The sequence below is a fragment of the Oreochromis niloticus genome, unplaced genomic scaffold, assembly GCF_001858045.2.
Source record: "Oreochromis niloticus isolate F11D_XX unplaced genomic scaffold, O_niloticus_UMD_NMBU tig00007757_pilon, whole genome shotgun sequence".
NCBI classification, from domain to species: Eukaryota; Metazoa; Chordata; class Actinopteri; order Cichliformes; family Cichlidae; genus Oreochromis; species Oreochromis niloticus.
In genome coordinates, this window is record NW_020328751.1 from 15058 (window position 1) to 30357 (window position 15300).

At 41.9% G+C, this 15300-nt stretch overlaps 1 protein-coding gene and 1 long non-coding RNA gene across 2 annotated transcripts; one reads left to right on the plus strand and one right to left on the minus strand.

The window, feature by feature from the left end:
• The first annotated feature begins 591 nt into the window (after positions 1 to 591).
• LOC112845525 (uncharacterized) lies at positions 592 to 8352 on the plus strand. The gene is made up of 6 exons (XM_025904936.1): positions 592 to 646; positions 2320 to 3392; positions 3635 to 3792; positions 4112 to 4252; positions 6996 to 7151; positions 8167 to 8352. Exons 2-6 carry the CDS (start codon positions 3353 to 3355, stop codon positions 8350 to 8352), a joined length of 681 nt encoding a protein of 226 aa, XP_025760721.1. The 5' UTR covers positions 592 to 646; positions 2320 to 3352.
• A 136-nt stretch (positions 8353 to 8488) lies between these two features.
• Positions 8489 to 9714, minus strand: LOC109200715 (uncharacterized). Its single transcript, XR_002060858.2, has 2 exons — positions 9665 to 9714; positions 8489 to 9054 (listed from the first exon to the last, which is right to left on the minus strand). It is a non-coding gene; the product is annotated as an uncharacterized LOC109200715 (long non-coding RNA).
• Between the last annotated feature and the right edge of the window lie 5586 nt (positions 9715 to 15300).

A 15300-nucleotide genomic window follows, 5' to 3' on the forward strand; every position in this document is an offset into this window, starting at 1 on the left:
GCTGACTGTTTCGGGATTTTTCTGTTTTAGACAACAAAAAGAAAAGAAAAAGATCTACAGATTCAGGCATTTCCTTACCTGTGGTAGTCACATAGAATGACGTCACTGACAATGGTCTAAGTTGAAAACAAACTTTCTCAAACAAAAAAAAAAACAAAAAAAGAAGAAGTGAGTCGGCGTGTCATCTTTACCGAGCACCATACATGTTTTGCACAAAAAAAACAAGTATTGCCGAACAAAAGATAAATGTCCTTTTTTTTCATATTTTCTGCGGCTGGTCGTTTGGCGTAAGACGTACGTAGTGGCGCTTTGCATCTGAGCGCCCGAGTTCGAACCCCTCACGGACTCGCTGCCACGACCCTTGCTTGGGGGGCGGGGAGAAGCCAAGTCGCTTCTCCTTTTTCCTGCTCTTGCCAACTCCTCCGCCTGCTCTCTTATTACCTTTTATTACCGGAAAATACCCATGCTTGTCAGCTCTTCATTCCTCAACTATTTGCTGCTTATTACTCCACCTTCCACAACTTGCACTTTCTCTCTTCAGGCTACCAACTCTGCCTTCATTTTTTCACACTGTCTCTGACACTTTTACATCAAATTATTAGCACCTAATAAGCACAGTGACAGAGGGACCCGAGGCTTTTTTTCGGTAAGTTACATGTGTTTGTGTCCGTAACTACCGTCCTTAGCTAGGTCCTGAAATCTAGGCAGCTAAGATGACAACTGGGCTCTTCGGGGAAACTTGTTTTGTAAAGTTGGTTTAGCTAATCCGTAGAGGCCAATGAATTGACCGTGACTAAAGAAATGATGAGAAAAGCACTGGGTTGCTGTTGTTGCTCTCCGGTCACTGATGCTAGCTAAGAGGATGTAATAAAGGCAAGGTAGCAGAGATGAAAAAGGAGTGGTTGTTGATAAATAAGTGGAGAAAAAGGTGGGCAGGGAAAAAAAGCAGGTGTGAGTGTGTGAAATGTGGTGAGTATTTGAGTGTAAAAATGTGTGGTCTCCTGCGAAAGGCTGGGTGCCCGATGTGCACCTTGCGCTCTTTAAATAGAAGGATATTCCACGTTCTGCTCGCCTGTCATGTGGCGACATGTGGTGGGCTAGCAGGTTCATAACATACAGGCTCAGGTTCGAGCCCTCGGCTCACCTGCCCCTCTATCTTCATCTGCTAGGGGGAGGTCCAGGCAGGGGATCTTGGAGTGAAAATTCCGAGGGATGAACCTTGTTCAGCCTGGACTTCCCCTGATTTTGATTTTGATTTTTCTCTGTTTTTTCTTTTACCTGCCAGCAACAAACAGCCCAGCCTGATTTATGGGACCTCCTTCTTGTCATGGCTACCAAGGACCACTCTTCTTCTGCCAACAAGTCATTGCCTGACAAATAATTATTTCCTATGTTTCCCTATGGGGTTTTTTAATCTCCAATATCTTTACATATCTTGCTAGATAGACTTCCCTCAACAGGGTTTACAAACGCCTTATCCTCTTTGTCCACTTCAAATAACTTTAAACAACTATTCTTAGATTTCTTGCAACATCTGCTGTCCTCTTGCACAGATTACGCTTTTTAAAAAACTAACAAACACTTTTTTTTAACGTCAACCCATTTTTGGAACTAGATAAATAAAGCATATATAAAAGTCACTACCAAAAACTCATTGCAGCTTCTACCTTGTTATAGGAATGTTGTTTGTGGCTCAAGATGACTTGATTTCATCCATGAAGGATACATTTGATATATGTTTTCACATATTATAGACCAACAAGTTATTATAGCAGTTTAAATACGAGCGATCGGTTTTTGGAAGACGATCATTTTTTTAGCACAACACCGCTAAGCACCAACTCATCCATCCTTTCTCCTTTTCTTCTTTTCATGCCACCACCATGGGAAGTGCCCACAAATGTGTCATTTCACACTGGCAGCAGGCTCGCAGAGCTAGCTGTGGTGCTTGTTCTTCTTCTCTGACTTTGCTGTTTCACCGTGTTTAGATAACGTGCCATCCGCAAACGGTCGCACTCATTTTCGTGCTTTAGCTTTGTACTCACGCGCACACACACGTGCTCACATGCACACACACACACACACGTGTGTGTTAGTTTAGTCTGTTTCAACCTCTCTTCGTGTGGAAACACACATATCTAGAACTATTCTTTAAGGATGTCTGCATTTCACACAACTGTCTAATAGGATAAAATAATTGACATTGTATACCCAAAGGTCAAGTCTGGATAAACGTGTATATGATCTCCAACTTGAATGCAAAGCCAAGGCATATAATTGTGTGGTGTGTCAACTCTAATGTGTTTCCTCTCTGTGCAGGGGGATGACTGAAGCTATCACCTTGCTAATCCTTGCTGTCCAAACTGGCCTCATTGAGCTGCAGGTCATCCACAGAGCCTTCCTCCTCTCTATCGTCCTCTTTATTGTTGCTGCTTCCATCCTGCAGTCCATGCTGGAGATAGCTGATCCTATAGTCCTAGCCCTGGGAGCATCTAGAGGCAACTAAGATAATATACCAAAGACTTTTTTCATGTGTTTATTTTTAAGAAAACTCTGTGTCCCACTGTTTGTTTTATTTTTACTGATCATAAACAACTATTAATAACTATGGGCAGTTAGTCCTGATGCACACTTATATGTAGACCTTGCTGCCACTCTGACCACAGAACGTGTTTGTCCCCAGTGTGCTATAACCTTGCAACCAATGTGTTTTTTCTACCTTGTTTTTTTCTTTTGGGGTTATATTTGCACTAATGTCATTTTTTACTAGCAATGATCCAAAGCTGTTCTGTGGATGTCGGCAACCAAATACCCTCTGATGTCTGTGTACGAGGAAACGGCCCAATCTGTTTGTGTGTAATGAACACAAATGTTGCTCTGTACGTAATCTATATTAAACCAGAGGTGTGTTGATAAATATATATATATATATATACATATACATAAGTAAGACGAGGGCTTGGTTTCTCCAAAGTTTCCTTTCTTTGTTTCTTCACGTGCCTGAGAGCAAAGAGAATTTTTGGATAAGAAGCTGCTGGGAAATCAAGCCCTCTGATCTGAGACCAGCCAGTGTTGCTGCTTCTCCAGTCTATATGACGCATCTTTTAAGCTGGTGTGATCACTCTGCTGCCCTCTACTGTTAGGAGTGGGCTCAGCATGGAGACGCATTAATTAGCGCTCAGCAGTATTACTTACTAGCACTATTATTAAAGGTCTTATTAGTATGAATGACCATATTCTTGACATTGGGAAGCGTGGGCTGCAGGGTTGAGAATGAATACACGATCAGTGTAGGATCAAACCTGACCAACGCTGCTTTGACTTTTTGTGTTCATTTTTTTAAAGAGATGAAATGGAGAGTTTGATGTATTTTGCACATGTTCTTCTGAAAGGTGAACCTAAGGGCTTTTCTGTACACACCTTCTTATTTTAATACCAACACCATTCCTTTGACATTGATTTTTTTTTTTTTTCGAACTGCTGTTCGATACTGTTGCCTCTGACTGACAGATGTGTAGAGATGAATTGTAGTTGTGGGGCTGCTCTCCCCGACACTCCCTGCAGATTTTTGTTTAAGATGAATTGTTTTTGTCCATTGAGTTTGTCCAAACACAGTACATGTGCTCCATTGCAGAGGTCCTTCCCCTTGAGTGTGAGGATGTTGAAGATATTGAAGATATTGGTAGTCCTGATGTGAAAGCAGAGCTTCCCTCCCACCTCAGCATCACTAAGGATGTTATGGAGCGCTGCATTCATCTGCTGTCTGATCCCAGCCTCAGGCTCCGACTCAAGGTAGTGTATCAGTAGTTTTATGTAGAGTCAACTGTTGGACTAGTAACAAAAATAATCATTCTTGTGAGGGTAGGACTGCCAGCGTTGGTACAATTCATCCTGTCAGAACTGTGTGGATGACTGTTCACTGGTGTAATGCTCATCAAGGAAAAACATTCAGTCTGGTCCAGGAGTGAAACAGAAATAAGTCTGTGCTGAAGTCGTGCCTGCTCAGGAGTTTGGGCTCTCAATGAAGACCTCAATAATTAGTTTCAGCTCACATATAATCAGGATCAAAACAGAGATAACTGTTAGGTGTGTTGTGCGTCTTTGTCTTTAGGTACTGGACGTGCTGGAGTTGTGCCTTCAGGTGCTGAGTGAGAGGGAAAATGAACTGCTGCCTATGGCTCATCGCTGCTGGCCAGCACTCCTGCAGACACTCACAGCCGATGACCCATTAGCAGTCCTCAGAGCCTTCAGGGTAAGTAAAACAAACCTCTCTTTTCATTACGTGAGTCAAAAGTATTCAAGTCGTCTATAGTTTTAAACTTTTAAAGTAGTGGAAGAATGAAAGATGGTGCCCAACAACAGGCTTATTTCATTCAGAAATAGTTCTATTATTTTCTTCTTTGGGTTGTAATGTGAAGACTCTTGAAACTAACATTTCTTCTATCAGCACAGAAAAATCACTGTGGATGCCTTCTTAGAGGCTGCTTTTCAAACTGTCTCAGAGAATCACAAAGTAGGACTTTGGGATAAATGAAGCTGATAGTGTTTTGTGATCTTTGGTGCAAGTGTCAGCTGATTCAACTTGTGGGTGTAAATTAGGCTACTCGTCAGCTCCTGTCATCAGCTGGAATATTTTTAAATTTGTTATTCATATTTTTATTGATGAACTGACAAATACAGACACGTTAAGTCTGTAAACAGTCATTTATTCACTCAGAGCTGCTGCTGGGAAATTGTTTCATCAGCTTTTGGATATATACGAGTTTTGTAAATACTACAATTCATCCATGAGTACACAACGGGAAGGTTTTATTGAATTTTGACAGCTTGCTGCTTTTGTACAGGGAGTGCAGAATTATTAGGCAAATGAGTATTTTGTCCACATCATCCTCTTCATGCATGTTGTCTTACTCCAAGCTGTATAGGCTCGAAAGCCTACTACCAATTAAGCATATTAGGTGATGTGCATCTCTGTAATGAGAAGGGGTGTGGTCTAATGACATCAACACCCTATATCAGGTGTGCATAATTATTAGGCAACTTCCTTTCCTTTGGCAAAATGGGTCAAAAGAAGGACTTGACAGGCTCAGAAAAGTCAAAAATAGTGAGATATCTTGCAGAGGGATGCAGCAGTCTTAAAATTGCAAAGCTTCTGAAGCGTGATCATCAAACAATCAAGAGTTTCATTCAAAAGAGTCAACAGGGTCGCAAGAAGCGTGTGGAAAAACCAAGGTGCAAAATAACTGCCCATGAACTGAGAAAAGTCAAGCGTGCAGCTGCCAAGATGCCACTTGCCACCAGTTTGGCCATATTTCAGAGCTGCAACATCACTGGAGTGCGCAAAAGCACAAGGTGTGCAATACTCAGAGACATGGCCAAGGTAAGAAAGGCTGAAAGACGACCACCACTGAACAAGACACACAAGCTGAAACGTCAAGACTGGGCCAAGAAATATCTCAAGACTGATTTTTCTAAGGTTTTATGGACTGATGAAATGAGAGTGAGTCTTGATGGGCCAGATGGATGGGCCCGTGGCTGGATTGGTAAAGGGCAGAGAGCTCCAGTCCGACTCAGATGCCAGCAAGGTGGAGGTGGAGTACTGGTTTGGGCTGGTATCATCAAAGATGAGCTTGTGGGGCCTTTTCGGGTTGAGGATGGAGTCAAGCTCAACTCCCAGTCCTACTGCCAGTTTCTGGAAGACACCTTCTTCAAGCAGTGGTACAGGAAGAAGTCTGCATCCTTCAAGAAAAACATGATTTTCATGCAGGACAATGCTCCATCACACGCGTCCAAGTACTCCACAGCGTGGCTGGCAAGAAAGGGTATAAAAGAAGAAAAACTAATGACATGGCCTCCTTGTTCACCTGATCTGAACCCCATTGAGAACCTGTGGTCCATCATCAAATGTGAGATTTACAAGGAGGGAAAACAGTACACCTCTCTGAACAGTGTCTGGGAGGCTGTGGTTGCTGCTGCACGCAATGTTGATGGTGAACAGATCAAAACACTGACAGAATCCATGGATGGCAGGCTTTTGAGTGTCCTTGCAAAGAAAGGTGGCTATATTGGTCGCTGATTTGTTTTTGTTTTGTTTTTGAATGTCAGAAATGTATATTTGTGAATGTGGAGATGTTATATTGGTTTCACTGGTAAAAATAAATAATTGAAATGGGTATATATTTGTTTTTTGTTAAGTTGCCTAATAATTATGCACAGTAATAGTCACGTGCACACACAGATATCCCCCTAAAATAGCTAAAACTAAAAACTACTTCCAAAACATTCAGCTTTGATATTAATGAGTTTTTTGGGTTCATTGAGAACATGGTTGTTGTTCAATAATAAAATTATTCCTCAAAAATACAACTTGCCTAATAATTCTGCACTCCCTGTAAATGTGTCGCAGCCCCTGGCGTGCACACTCACAACGGCTGAGCGTAAATGGAGACATGCGCGGACGTATTTTACCTCCACAAACACCCGAGACGCAGTTTGCGATACATGTGGCAAGACAGTGAGGTGTTGTGGCAAAAGCACTAACCTCGTCAAACACCTCAGAGTAAATCAGATCACAGAATATGACGAGCTTATGTTGAGGCAAACTGAAGAGGAGGAGGACGGGACAGGTGCTGCTAGGGCGAGACAGACGTCTCTCATGGAGTCCTTTAGTGCTGCAGGCAGGCAACATGTTCAAATAGCGCACAACTTCAGTTTTATTTCTATATGATGAATTCTGCATTATTAAGTGATAAGAACAAGTAATCTGATGTCCTGTAATCATGATGACACTACAATAAAAAATACAATAAATAAAATACGTTATTGTACAAAGTATCGGTATCGGATCAGTATCGTCGATACCACCCTGAACTTTACTTGGTATCGGATCGGAAAGGAAATCAGTGGTATCGCACATCACTAGTATGAAGCAGTCACATGTCTGAGCTCGTGAGTTTATAGCCGGGTCTAACCCACCTCTTCTCCTTTCTGCTCAGGGCTGCCGTGCAGGTCACCTACAGCTCCACCAGTCACACGTCTGTACGATCAGGGGAGCCCACTGGAGACAAGTCCACAGGAAGCATGTGGAAGATGATTCTGGTGCTGCCGCCTTTAGCTGTGTTATCAGCTGTGTGCTACTACGCCTACATCGTGTGATGAACAGTGGAAGGATTGTTCCATCGATGTCACATCGAGATTCTTTTTTGTGCTTCACCACTTTTTACTTGGACTCTGCTACAGTAGCTTCACATTCTGCTGTCCAACTTTAAAGCCAAAGCTTCTAGTGACCAGCCAGTTTTGAGTTTTTACAACTGTAATACTGTCGATTATGTTATTGTTAATACAGGAAAAAGTGGGACTGTCAGTAATATCTGTGCTGACCTTGCAGTTGCAGTTATTATTACTCTGTAGCTGTACTCTATAGTTATTACTCTGCTAGAATCATTTTACTGTTGAAAATAATACTTATTTATCTGTTACTGGCCTTTGGTGCAGCTCCCCACTTCATCTTCTGTCTGAAACAACTGTTTTAACTCCTCTAACATTAAAGCCATCCATGTATCCTTTTTCTTATCTAATTCAGGGTCAAATGTAATTGTTGAATGACAGTTTTAAGCAGTGTCCTTTTTATTATTTTCTATTTACCCGAGTTTTGAGATGTACTTAATCATGTGGCACCAGAGAAAGAAAACCGAAGAAGATTCAAAACACTGGACTCACACTGAGTCGTTGTGTCGACAGTGACAGTAGACAAGTTGATTACAGCGCTGTGTAACAAGTTTACACCTGCCTCTGTCCAGTTTATCCAAACCTGCTACATAGGATTTAAAATGTTACTTTAAATCTAAAATGCTGTCTTCCTGCTGTTCTGTAAAGTATCACTCCTAAACAGTGTGTGCGTCAGTGTAACAGTGTGTAATAATAATAATAATACAGTTTCTTAGTCACTGTAAAGCAGAAAGAATTAAACTCTTAATAAATGTGACTGACAAGAAATGTAACGAGGCAAATTGTTAAAGGTATTTTTTGTAAAAATAAAAAAAAATCAGAAAATGTAATGAAGACATTTTACAAGAAACCGTATGTCTGAATATCTGACATCATTTTTGTTGCTATCTTGATAGACCACTTCTTAGTGATCTAATGTTTCCATGTTCTTCTGGCTAGAAACAGCAGCAGGCTAAGAATGACAGTAACATGGATTCTGTGTTATGGTCAGTGAGCTGGACTGTTACTGGAATGTCTCAGCAGATGGGATGCTGCGCTGACACACTGACCATGATGTGGTTTAAAGTACTGTGTGCCAGCACACCCTGCTTGGGCCCTTCTGGATCTGAAAATGAAGCCAAATGAAGAAATGCCAAAAAAACTGTAGGACCTCTAAGTGCTGCTCCAGGCCGCGTGTAAAACGTCCGGCTGTATAGCATAAAAAGCATGTTTGCAGATGTCAAAGGAAAACCTGGAAGGAGAGCAAGAAACACAAACTCAGTTTATTTCGTGTACACGGGCGAAGCTTACTGCGTGGCAAGACACAAGCAAGTCGCGCAGAGCCTCAGTCCGTTCTTTATTTTATAGCAGAGAATAGATTACACAGCATCTCTAGGTGGAGCATATGTAATAGAAAAACATCTCTAGATATGGTTATCGCATGAATGGCCGTTATCCATAAGACAAGAGGAACTAGTATCTTTTGTCATATCAGCTTCAGGTTGGAACGGTCTCTGCCTGAGCGTGTGTGACTTTGTAACTTCCTTACGCATGCTTCTGTTCCTTAATCTGTAGGTTACAGCCACATCATGTTCTCACAAGAAATTATACTTAAGCAAAATAAAGGTTATCAAAGTAAGTAAAAGTAAAAATCTCTTAACATCCACATTCTCCCATTTAATATGCTGCATAACAGCCAGAAGAATGAGGTTGTGGTTGTTGATGATTTCAAAGTCTTTCACAGCCTCTTCTTTGGTTGGGCCGCTGAAGTTGCAGTCCAAGTTTCCCTTTCCTGCTCCTTTAGTGCTCACAGTGAAACGAGTGGGTTTGTTCAGGCCCAAGCTACGCCTGTAATGGAGAGCTTCACGTCATCCTAATACTACAATGAGCCATTTTACTTCCCATCTCCTCCTTTCTTTAGATTAACAGGATTTGCAGAGGGGCAGCACCCAGTGCTTGTTAGCTGGTGATGGCTTGTTGGCTTTAAACCCCGCCCCTCAAAAAAAAAAGAACAAACAAACAAAACAACACAACCCCACCATCACCACCTGGATGACAAATATTTTCCTAAACTAAAGAGCAGGAACAGTGGCTTACTGGTTCAAATAACAAATAGTCCAGAATATACCCTTTTTTTGTGACTCATCTTTGGAAACTGCTGCTACTACTGCTTTGACTGGTACACAGTTCAAGTGACAGCTCAAAAGGACCTGTTTACATTAGCATAAAAACTATAACCCTTTTTTCATGTTTATTCTTGTTTTTAAATCCTTGCGATTGTGATTTTCAATTTTGATCTTGTCAATTTCGTCAAACATTTTCATAAAAGTGTTATGAAGAGTTGTTCCATGTAGTATGACGGAAAACATTCCGACCGTATTATAGACCAATAAACTAAATAAACAGACTGTTTTTGTTAGCACTCTCTGACTTTGTGAGGCAGTACAGGTATTCTTACCACTGCGGCTGAGTCCTGGTCCCTCTGCCTTGAGAAGGATCCACTTTGACCCTGAACGGTGTCATTGGAATAGCCTAAACCCAAACAGCCTTTGTCCTGATGGCAGAGGACAAAGGCTGTGTTAGCATGTTACCTTTGCAGGTAATGCTCTACAGTCATTTTTAGCCTCAAACAGCAGGTGGGTTGAATAAGTTTCCCTGTAATATCTGTTTCTAAACATGTTACTGTTGTTTGGAATATTTCTTTGACATGAGAACATGTTTGCGCTCTTTACTCTCACACACAGTTTTATGGAGCTTTACCTTGACCAGACTCTGAGCAGTCAACAGTGAAGTATGTCGGCTGAAAGGCTTTGAGGCCCGTCTTTGCCACTCCAGGGTCAGAGACCTTCACCTTGTTTGGATGACAGCCTGCTCCGATATTCATCTGTGGGCACAAACACCAAAACTCAAGAGACTTTTCAGTGAGAAGAAAAGACAAACCCTGCATGCAAGAGTGAAAGTGAGAGTGTGTGTGAGTGCATACTCACCCTGAATGGACTCTCAGTCTCCCCAGGAGACCATCACAGTCTGCTTCACAGGCTTACGTGGGGTGTAGGTGCAGGTGTATGTGCTGTTGCCATTATCCTTAACCTGGACATCCACAGAATTGACTTCACCATCCTGTGCAGAAGACAAGGGATTAGTTCAATCAGATTTAACACACCGTAGTTTTCGGACCATAAGGCGCACTGTTGATGAACAGGTCTGGTTTTATACATGAGGCGCACTGGATTATAAAACGCATTAAGCGAAACAAAACAGTCAGATAAGTCAAACTTTACTCAACTCTTTCTTCTAGCTTCCTCTACTTCCGTACCATTGATTCATTAATGTTGAAATCTCTCACAGCTGCTCTATTCTCATGTTCTACTGCGTGACTGACAGCCTTGAGTTTGAAATCCGCTTCGTAAGCATGTCTCTTAACAGGTGCCATTTTGGGGTCCTTATCCACACACGATACAGTAATATTATGTTGAAGCGCAGTGCGTATCACTCCGCGAGGCTCCTGACTACGTAACCGTGACGCTCCGACAATCCATCAAGCGGTGCGACTTCGTAGCTTACCAAAGTCGTACTAAAACATTTTTTGACAGATTTTTGAGCGCCGTGTATTACATAAAATCGGTTCAAGGTCAGTAAGCACAACCACAATTCATACATAAGGCGCACAATTAAAGGATTTTAAGTGCGACTCATACTCTGAAAAATACGGTACATGCAATATATTTAACATATTTGTGGTCATATACAAAGCCAGATATACCTGGGCTATAATTTTCAGAGGAGCTTTTCCTCCTTGCTTGGCATCAACTGTGAATTCAGTGGGTTTTCCAACAGCCAGACCACTGCTCTGAAGGCCTGGACCGTACGCCTTAACCTAGAGAAAACTATTTTAAACAAACAATTAAAAAAGGAACAAGTCAAAGATCTACTACAGCCAAAGAAGATCATTTACAGACTATAGCGCTGTGAAAAAATATTTGCCTCCTTTCTGATTTCGTATCTTATTCCATATTTGTCACACTTACACGTTTCAGATCAATACATTTATAATATTAGACAAGAATGTGTAATATTAAACGGCAGTTTTCAAGGGGAAAAAGCGATCCAAACATACTTGGTCCTATATGAAAAAGTAATTGCACCTAAAACCCGATACCTTGTGTCTCACCTCTGACACCAAGAACTGCAGCAAGCGTTTGGTGCTAGAGGTCACATTTTGAGTTTGTGAGGATATTTAAGGCAGACACACGTAGTTAGCGGCAGGTGTGTTGTTGATCGAGAGGGCTTAGCCTCCACAGGAGAGCTTTCAGCCATGAAAAGTGTGTCCATCACAAGCCCACCACCATGATCTCAGGTCTTGAGGCAACAATCATGAAAACTAATCTTAACTGAGAGTGTTGGATGTCCTCATTGTTGCAGAGCACACGGACAGCATACTCACCTGGTTCTGTGGGCCCGCAGCACATGTCACACCATCCATCACCCTTGTCATCACATTCAATCTTGGTCTGAGAGAAACCTGAAGAGAAATAGAGCAACTTCAGAGAAGAAACTGAAGCTGATCAGCACATGCTTTCAGGACCCCCTTGTACCAACATTGTCTCCAACAGCCTCCATCACAAAGTCAGCAGATTTACCAACAACGCCTCCTTCCAGTCCAGGACCCCAGGCCCTCACCTTCTGCTGGCCAGCCTCAGTGCCAATCTTAGCCTCCATGGGACTAACCAGAGCATAGAATGATCAGTCACAATGACAAGTTGGAGTATTCCAGTTATTGTACTGTTTGCATGCCCATGTGTAGCTGCATGGAATATGTTCCAGGTGTGGTGGGCTAATACTCAAATCCATACACACCATCGCCAACATCTTTCTGTTTACACAAACCCTCAAGACCCTCTGTGAACACAGCAAAATGCCTTTGCATTATTTCTTTTAATCAAGTCTTATCTGATCATTTGAGGAAGAAAGAAAACACAAGCGTCCCCAGTCTGTTTATAGTAAAACCAGAAACCATAAATTAACAATTCACTTTAATCATGCATTAACAATTTGTTGGTCGCTTAGAACAACATTTAAAAACAAAAAAAAACATAGCTCAGAGTATAAATCCCTTTGAGGCAATAATAATTTTAGGTTACTTTACAAAAGTAAAAAGAAAAACAAAGGTACATTTTAAAATCCTTTGTTTATGAACAGAATTCTTCCTGTTGGACACAAGAAGCAGACTCCAAAAAACCTTTGAGACTCTGCAGAAGTCTGATTAGGCTGCTGTTCATGCAACTGGCTCACTGTGGTGTGATAATAGTGTACTTCTTGCAAACAGTTTGCAACAAAAAACTGAACGTCCTTCACATGATCCAAAGTGGGCCCTTCAAACAGTCCAGCACCTGGAACTGTTTGTGTACTTAAAAATATACTGGTGAGCTTCTCTAGGTTACAGTAGCTTGTGTTAGTATGTGTACACAAGGACAGAAACGTTCAATGATGAAAACACACAGTAGAATAAAATTGTAAGACGTCATCAGTTGATGCAGTTTAAGGACACTTGTTCTTATGTGCAGTCTCACCTGGAGCTCACGTTTCTAGTTCATGACCAAAGATTCTTCAATTAATAGTTTAAAGATGTCCATCAATGCACTGCTAACTGCTCTTCAACCTTATAAAAATCAACATGCATTTTGAATAAGAAACACTTTGACAAAACCAAAAGCTTCACTGTGCTTAGTGATTTATATGGCTAAAAAAACAGGTTCAGTTTGTAACTGAGAGAGCGGCTCGGTGGCGCTGAATTATATTTCCAATAGAAACACAATTTCACATGTTGTAGTAACAACACACTGCCACAAGATGGCAGCCTAGGCCTACTTTACCATGCTGTTCCAGTAAATAAGAAAAGTGACCGAGCCTTGAAAGAGTGACAGTGACACTTTTATGAACTCATCTGTAATGTGTCACCTTTTCTGTAGAATGAAGAAGTGCTTCCCTTCTTTTAAAGCAAATACAGGCTTACAAAGATCCTCTAAACATGTTTCTGAAATAATCCTAAACACAATCATTAAATCAAAAATGCAAGAAACAATTTATTGATCCTGAACCATGTCCCCGACCAGCAGGCTGCAGTCAGAGTGAGTCAACAGAACTGTCAACACCCGTGGAGCCTGGCCAACAAGGCAGGATTATAATGAAATACAGTACAAGCTCAGGGCAGCACAGGCTTAAGCAGATCAAGGAGGAAATCGGGTAAACCCTCCAGCAGTTATTTCTGTGTCCATTTTGGGTTAAAAACAAAAAACACCTCATAACTACCTGTGGATGCTGGCTGAGCCTCTGAAGGTTGAGTGATATGTCATTAAGCAGGTAGTCAGAGTTCTCATTGATCAGTTCCTTGAGGGAAGCGTATCCACAGACCTTATTGATGTTCCATATGGAGCTCAGCGCCGCCTGGCTGACCAGCAGCGTCTCCTCACCAGCTTTCTCCGGCACAGTATACAGCCAGGTCGTCAACAAGGGACGGAAATCGCGGCCCAGCGCCTCAGCACAGCAGGCGAAGGCCTCCAGTTGGATGCACAGCTGACAGATGTTGCTGTTGAGCTGGTGGATCGTGGATGCAGATGTTGATGATGAAGGAATCACTTGGAGAGAGCCGGCATCACTGTTGCATATGGAGAGGAGTCTGGATGGACTGAGCAGCTACGCAAAGAGACAAAACACATGTTAATGCACTGCTTTTTAGCCACTTTTACACATGCACTGCAGCTCTGAAGTTTTCAAGATATTATCCATGCACGTGAGAACGCAAATGTCTGACACAGTTACATCAGACATTAAACAGCCTTTAGCCTTCCTGCTCCTGAAAGCCTGTATTATATCTGACTGTGCTCATGTGGGGACAGCACAGATCAGCCTTTCTCAAAGTCAAGAGTGGGGCCAATTTAGGATCTTCACTCAAATTTAAAATACAAGGGAAACTGATGTATTTCCTTACATAAACAAAACAACACATGCTGTTATAAAATGCTCATCCTACGCAGTCATATGCAAAGTGTTAAAATCAGTGTGTGATCCACCTGCCACTAAGAGATATTATTTCTCTTTGGTAGATGGAAAAAATATAATCAAACTCACTGTCAGTAGCTACAACAGCACATTTGTTATAATATGATGAATCAAGCATTTAGATATTAAATAGTATTGAGGGAGACAGGATCAAATACAGTGAGGCATCTCGGGTGGGCAGAGCCCTGATTCAGTAGGGTGAATAAGGGATCTCGTCTCCTCCGTACTTAATGAGTGTGGTGTACCTGTCAGTCATGTCTGGCACATAAGACACCAGGTAGGTCCCATCATGGTTGTCACAGATATTTGCTTCTTGGGCTTCCCGTCTGGGTCCTTCAGGAGAAAACAAAAACTGTTACCTAAATATCAACACTTTGGTTACATTATTGTGTGGTCCACGTTCATGCGCTCACAGTGATCTGCACTGCCAGCAGTCCCTCACCTGCATCTTTGCCATCAATGTTGAACTTCACTGGCAGAGAGCTGGGCACTCCAGTGGTTTTAAGGCCGGATCCACTTGCACGCACCTTGCTGGCATCATGGGTGGGCAGCACCTTCACCTTGTAAGGGTGGACAAAAGGGAAGAGAAGAACAACACGCTCACAAATGAAAGGAGCCTCATTTACAGAACCCAGTAAACCACACAAAGACTTTTCCATTTTTAAAGCTGGCCAGAGTGCAACACTGTAACATGTAACACCTAGAAGGTTCAGATGGTTGCAGTACTTTGCTCATTTGGATCAAAAGTTTGGGGGAAAATCTTTCATTAAATCAAGTGATTGTAATGCTCTTGCTTCCGTTGTGTAGTTAACCATCTATCATTTTAGATGTTTCATTAGCAGCCTGATGAAATTAGCTGTGTCGTTAGCCCACTTCAGCCATCCAAACAGATGACCATCTAAGGTGAATTATGCAGATCACCAGCACAGTACACAGATTACCACTTCTTATTCCAGCCAGACTTGTTGTTACTTCATTCTAATCATGCAGTAACAACAAAGATTTATTCCTACTGGCTTTTTAAAATGTGCTTCT

What these genes read in the sequence shown, in the direction of transcription:
- LOC112845525 (XM_025904936.1), top strand. Translation starts at nt 3,353, where the DNA reads ATGGAGAGTTTGATGTATTTTGCACATGTTCTTCTGAAAG. An exon ending in GCCTCAGGCTCCGACTCAAG is followed by an intron (nt 3,793 to 4,111) that starts GTAGTGTATCAG and finishes CTTTGTCTTTAG; the next exon opens with GTACTGGACGTGCTGGAGTT. An exon ending in CAGTCCTCAGAGCCTTCAGG is followed by an intron (nt 4,253 to 6,995) that starts GTAAGTAAAACA and finishes CTTTCTGCTCAG; the next exon opens with GGCTGCCGTGCAGGTCACCT.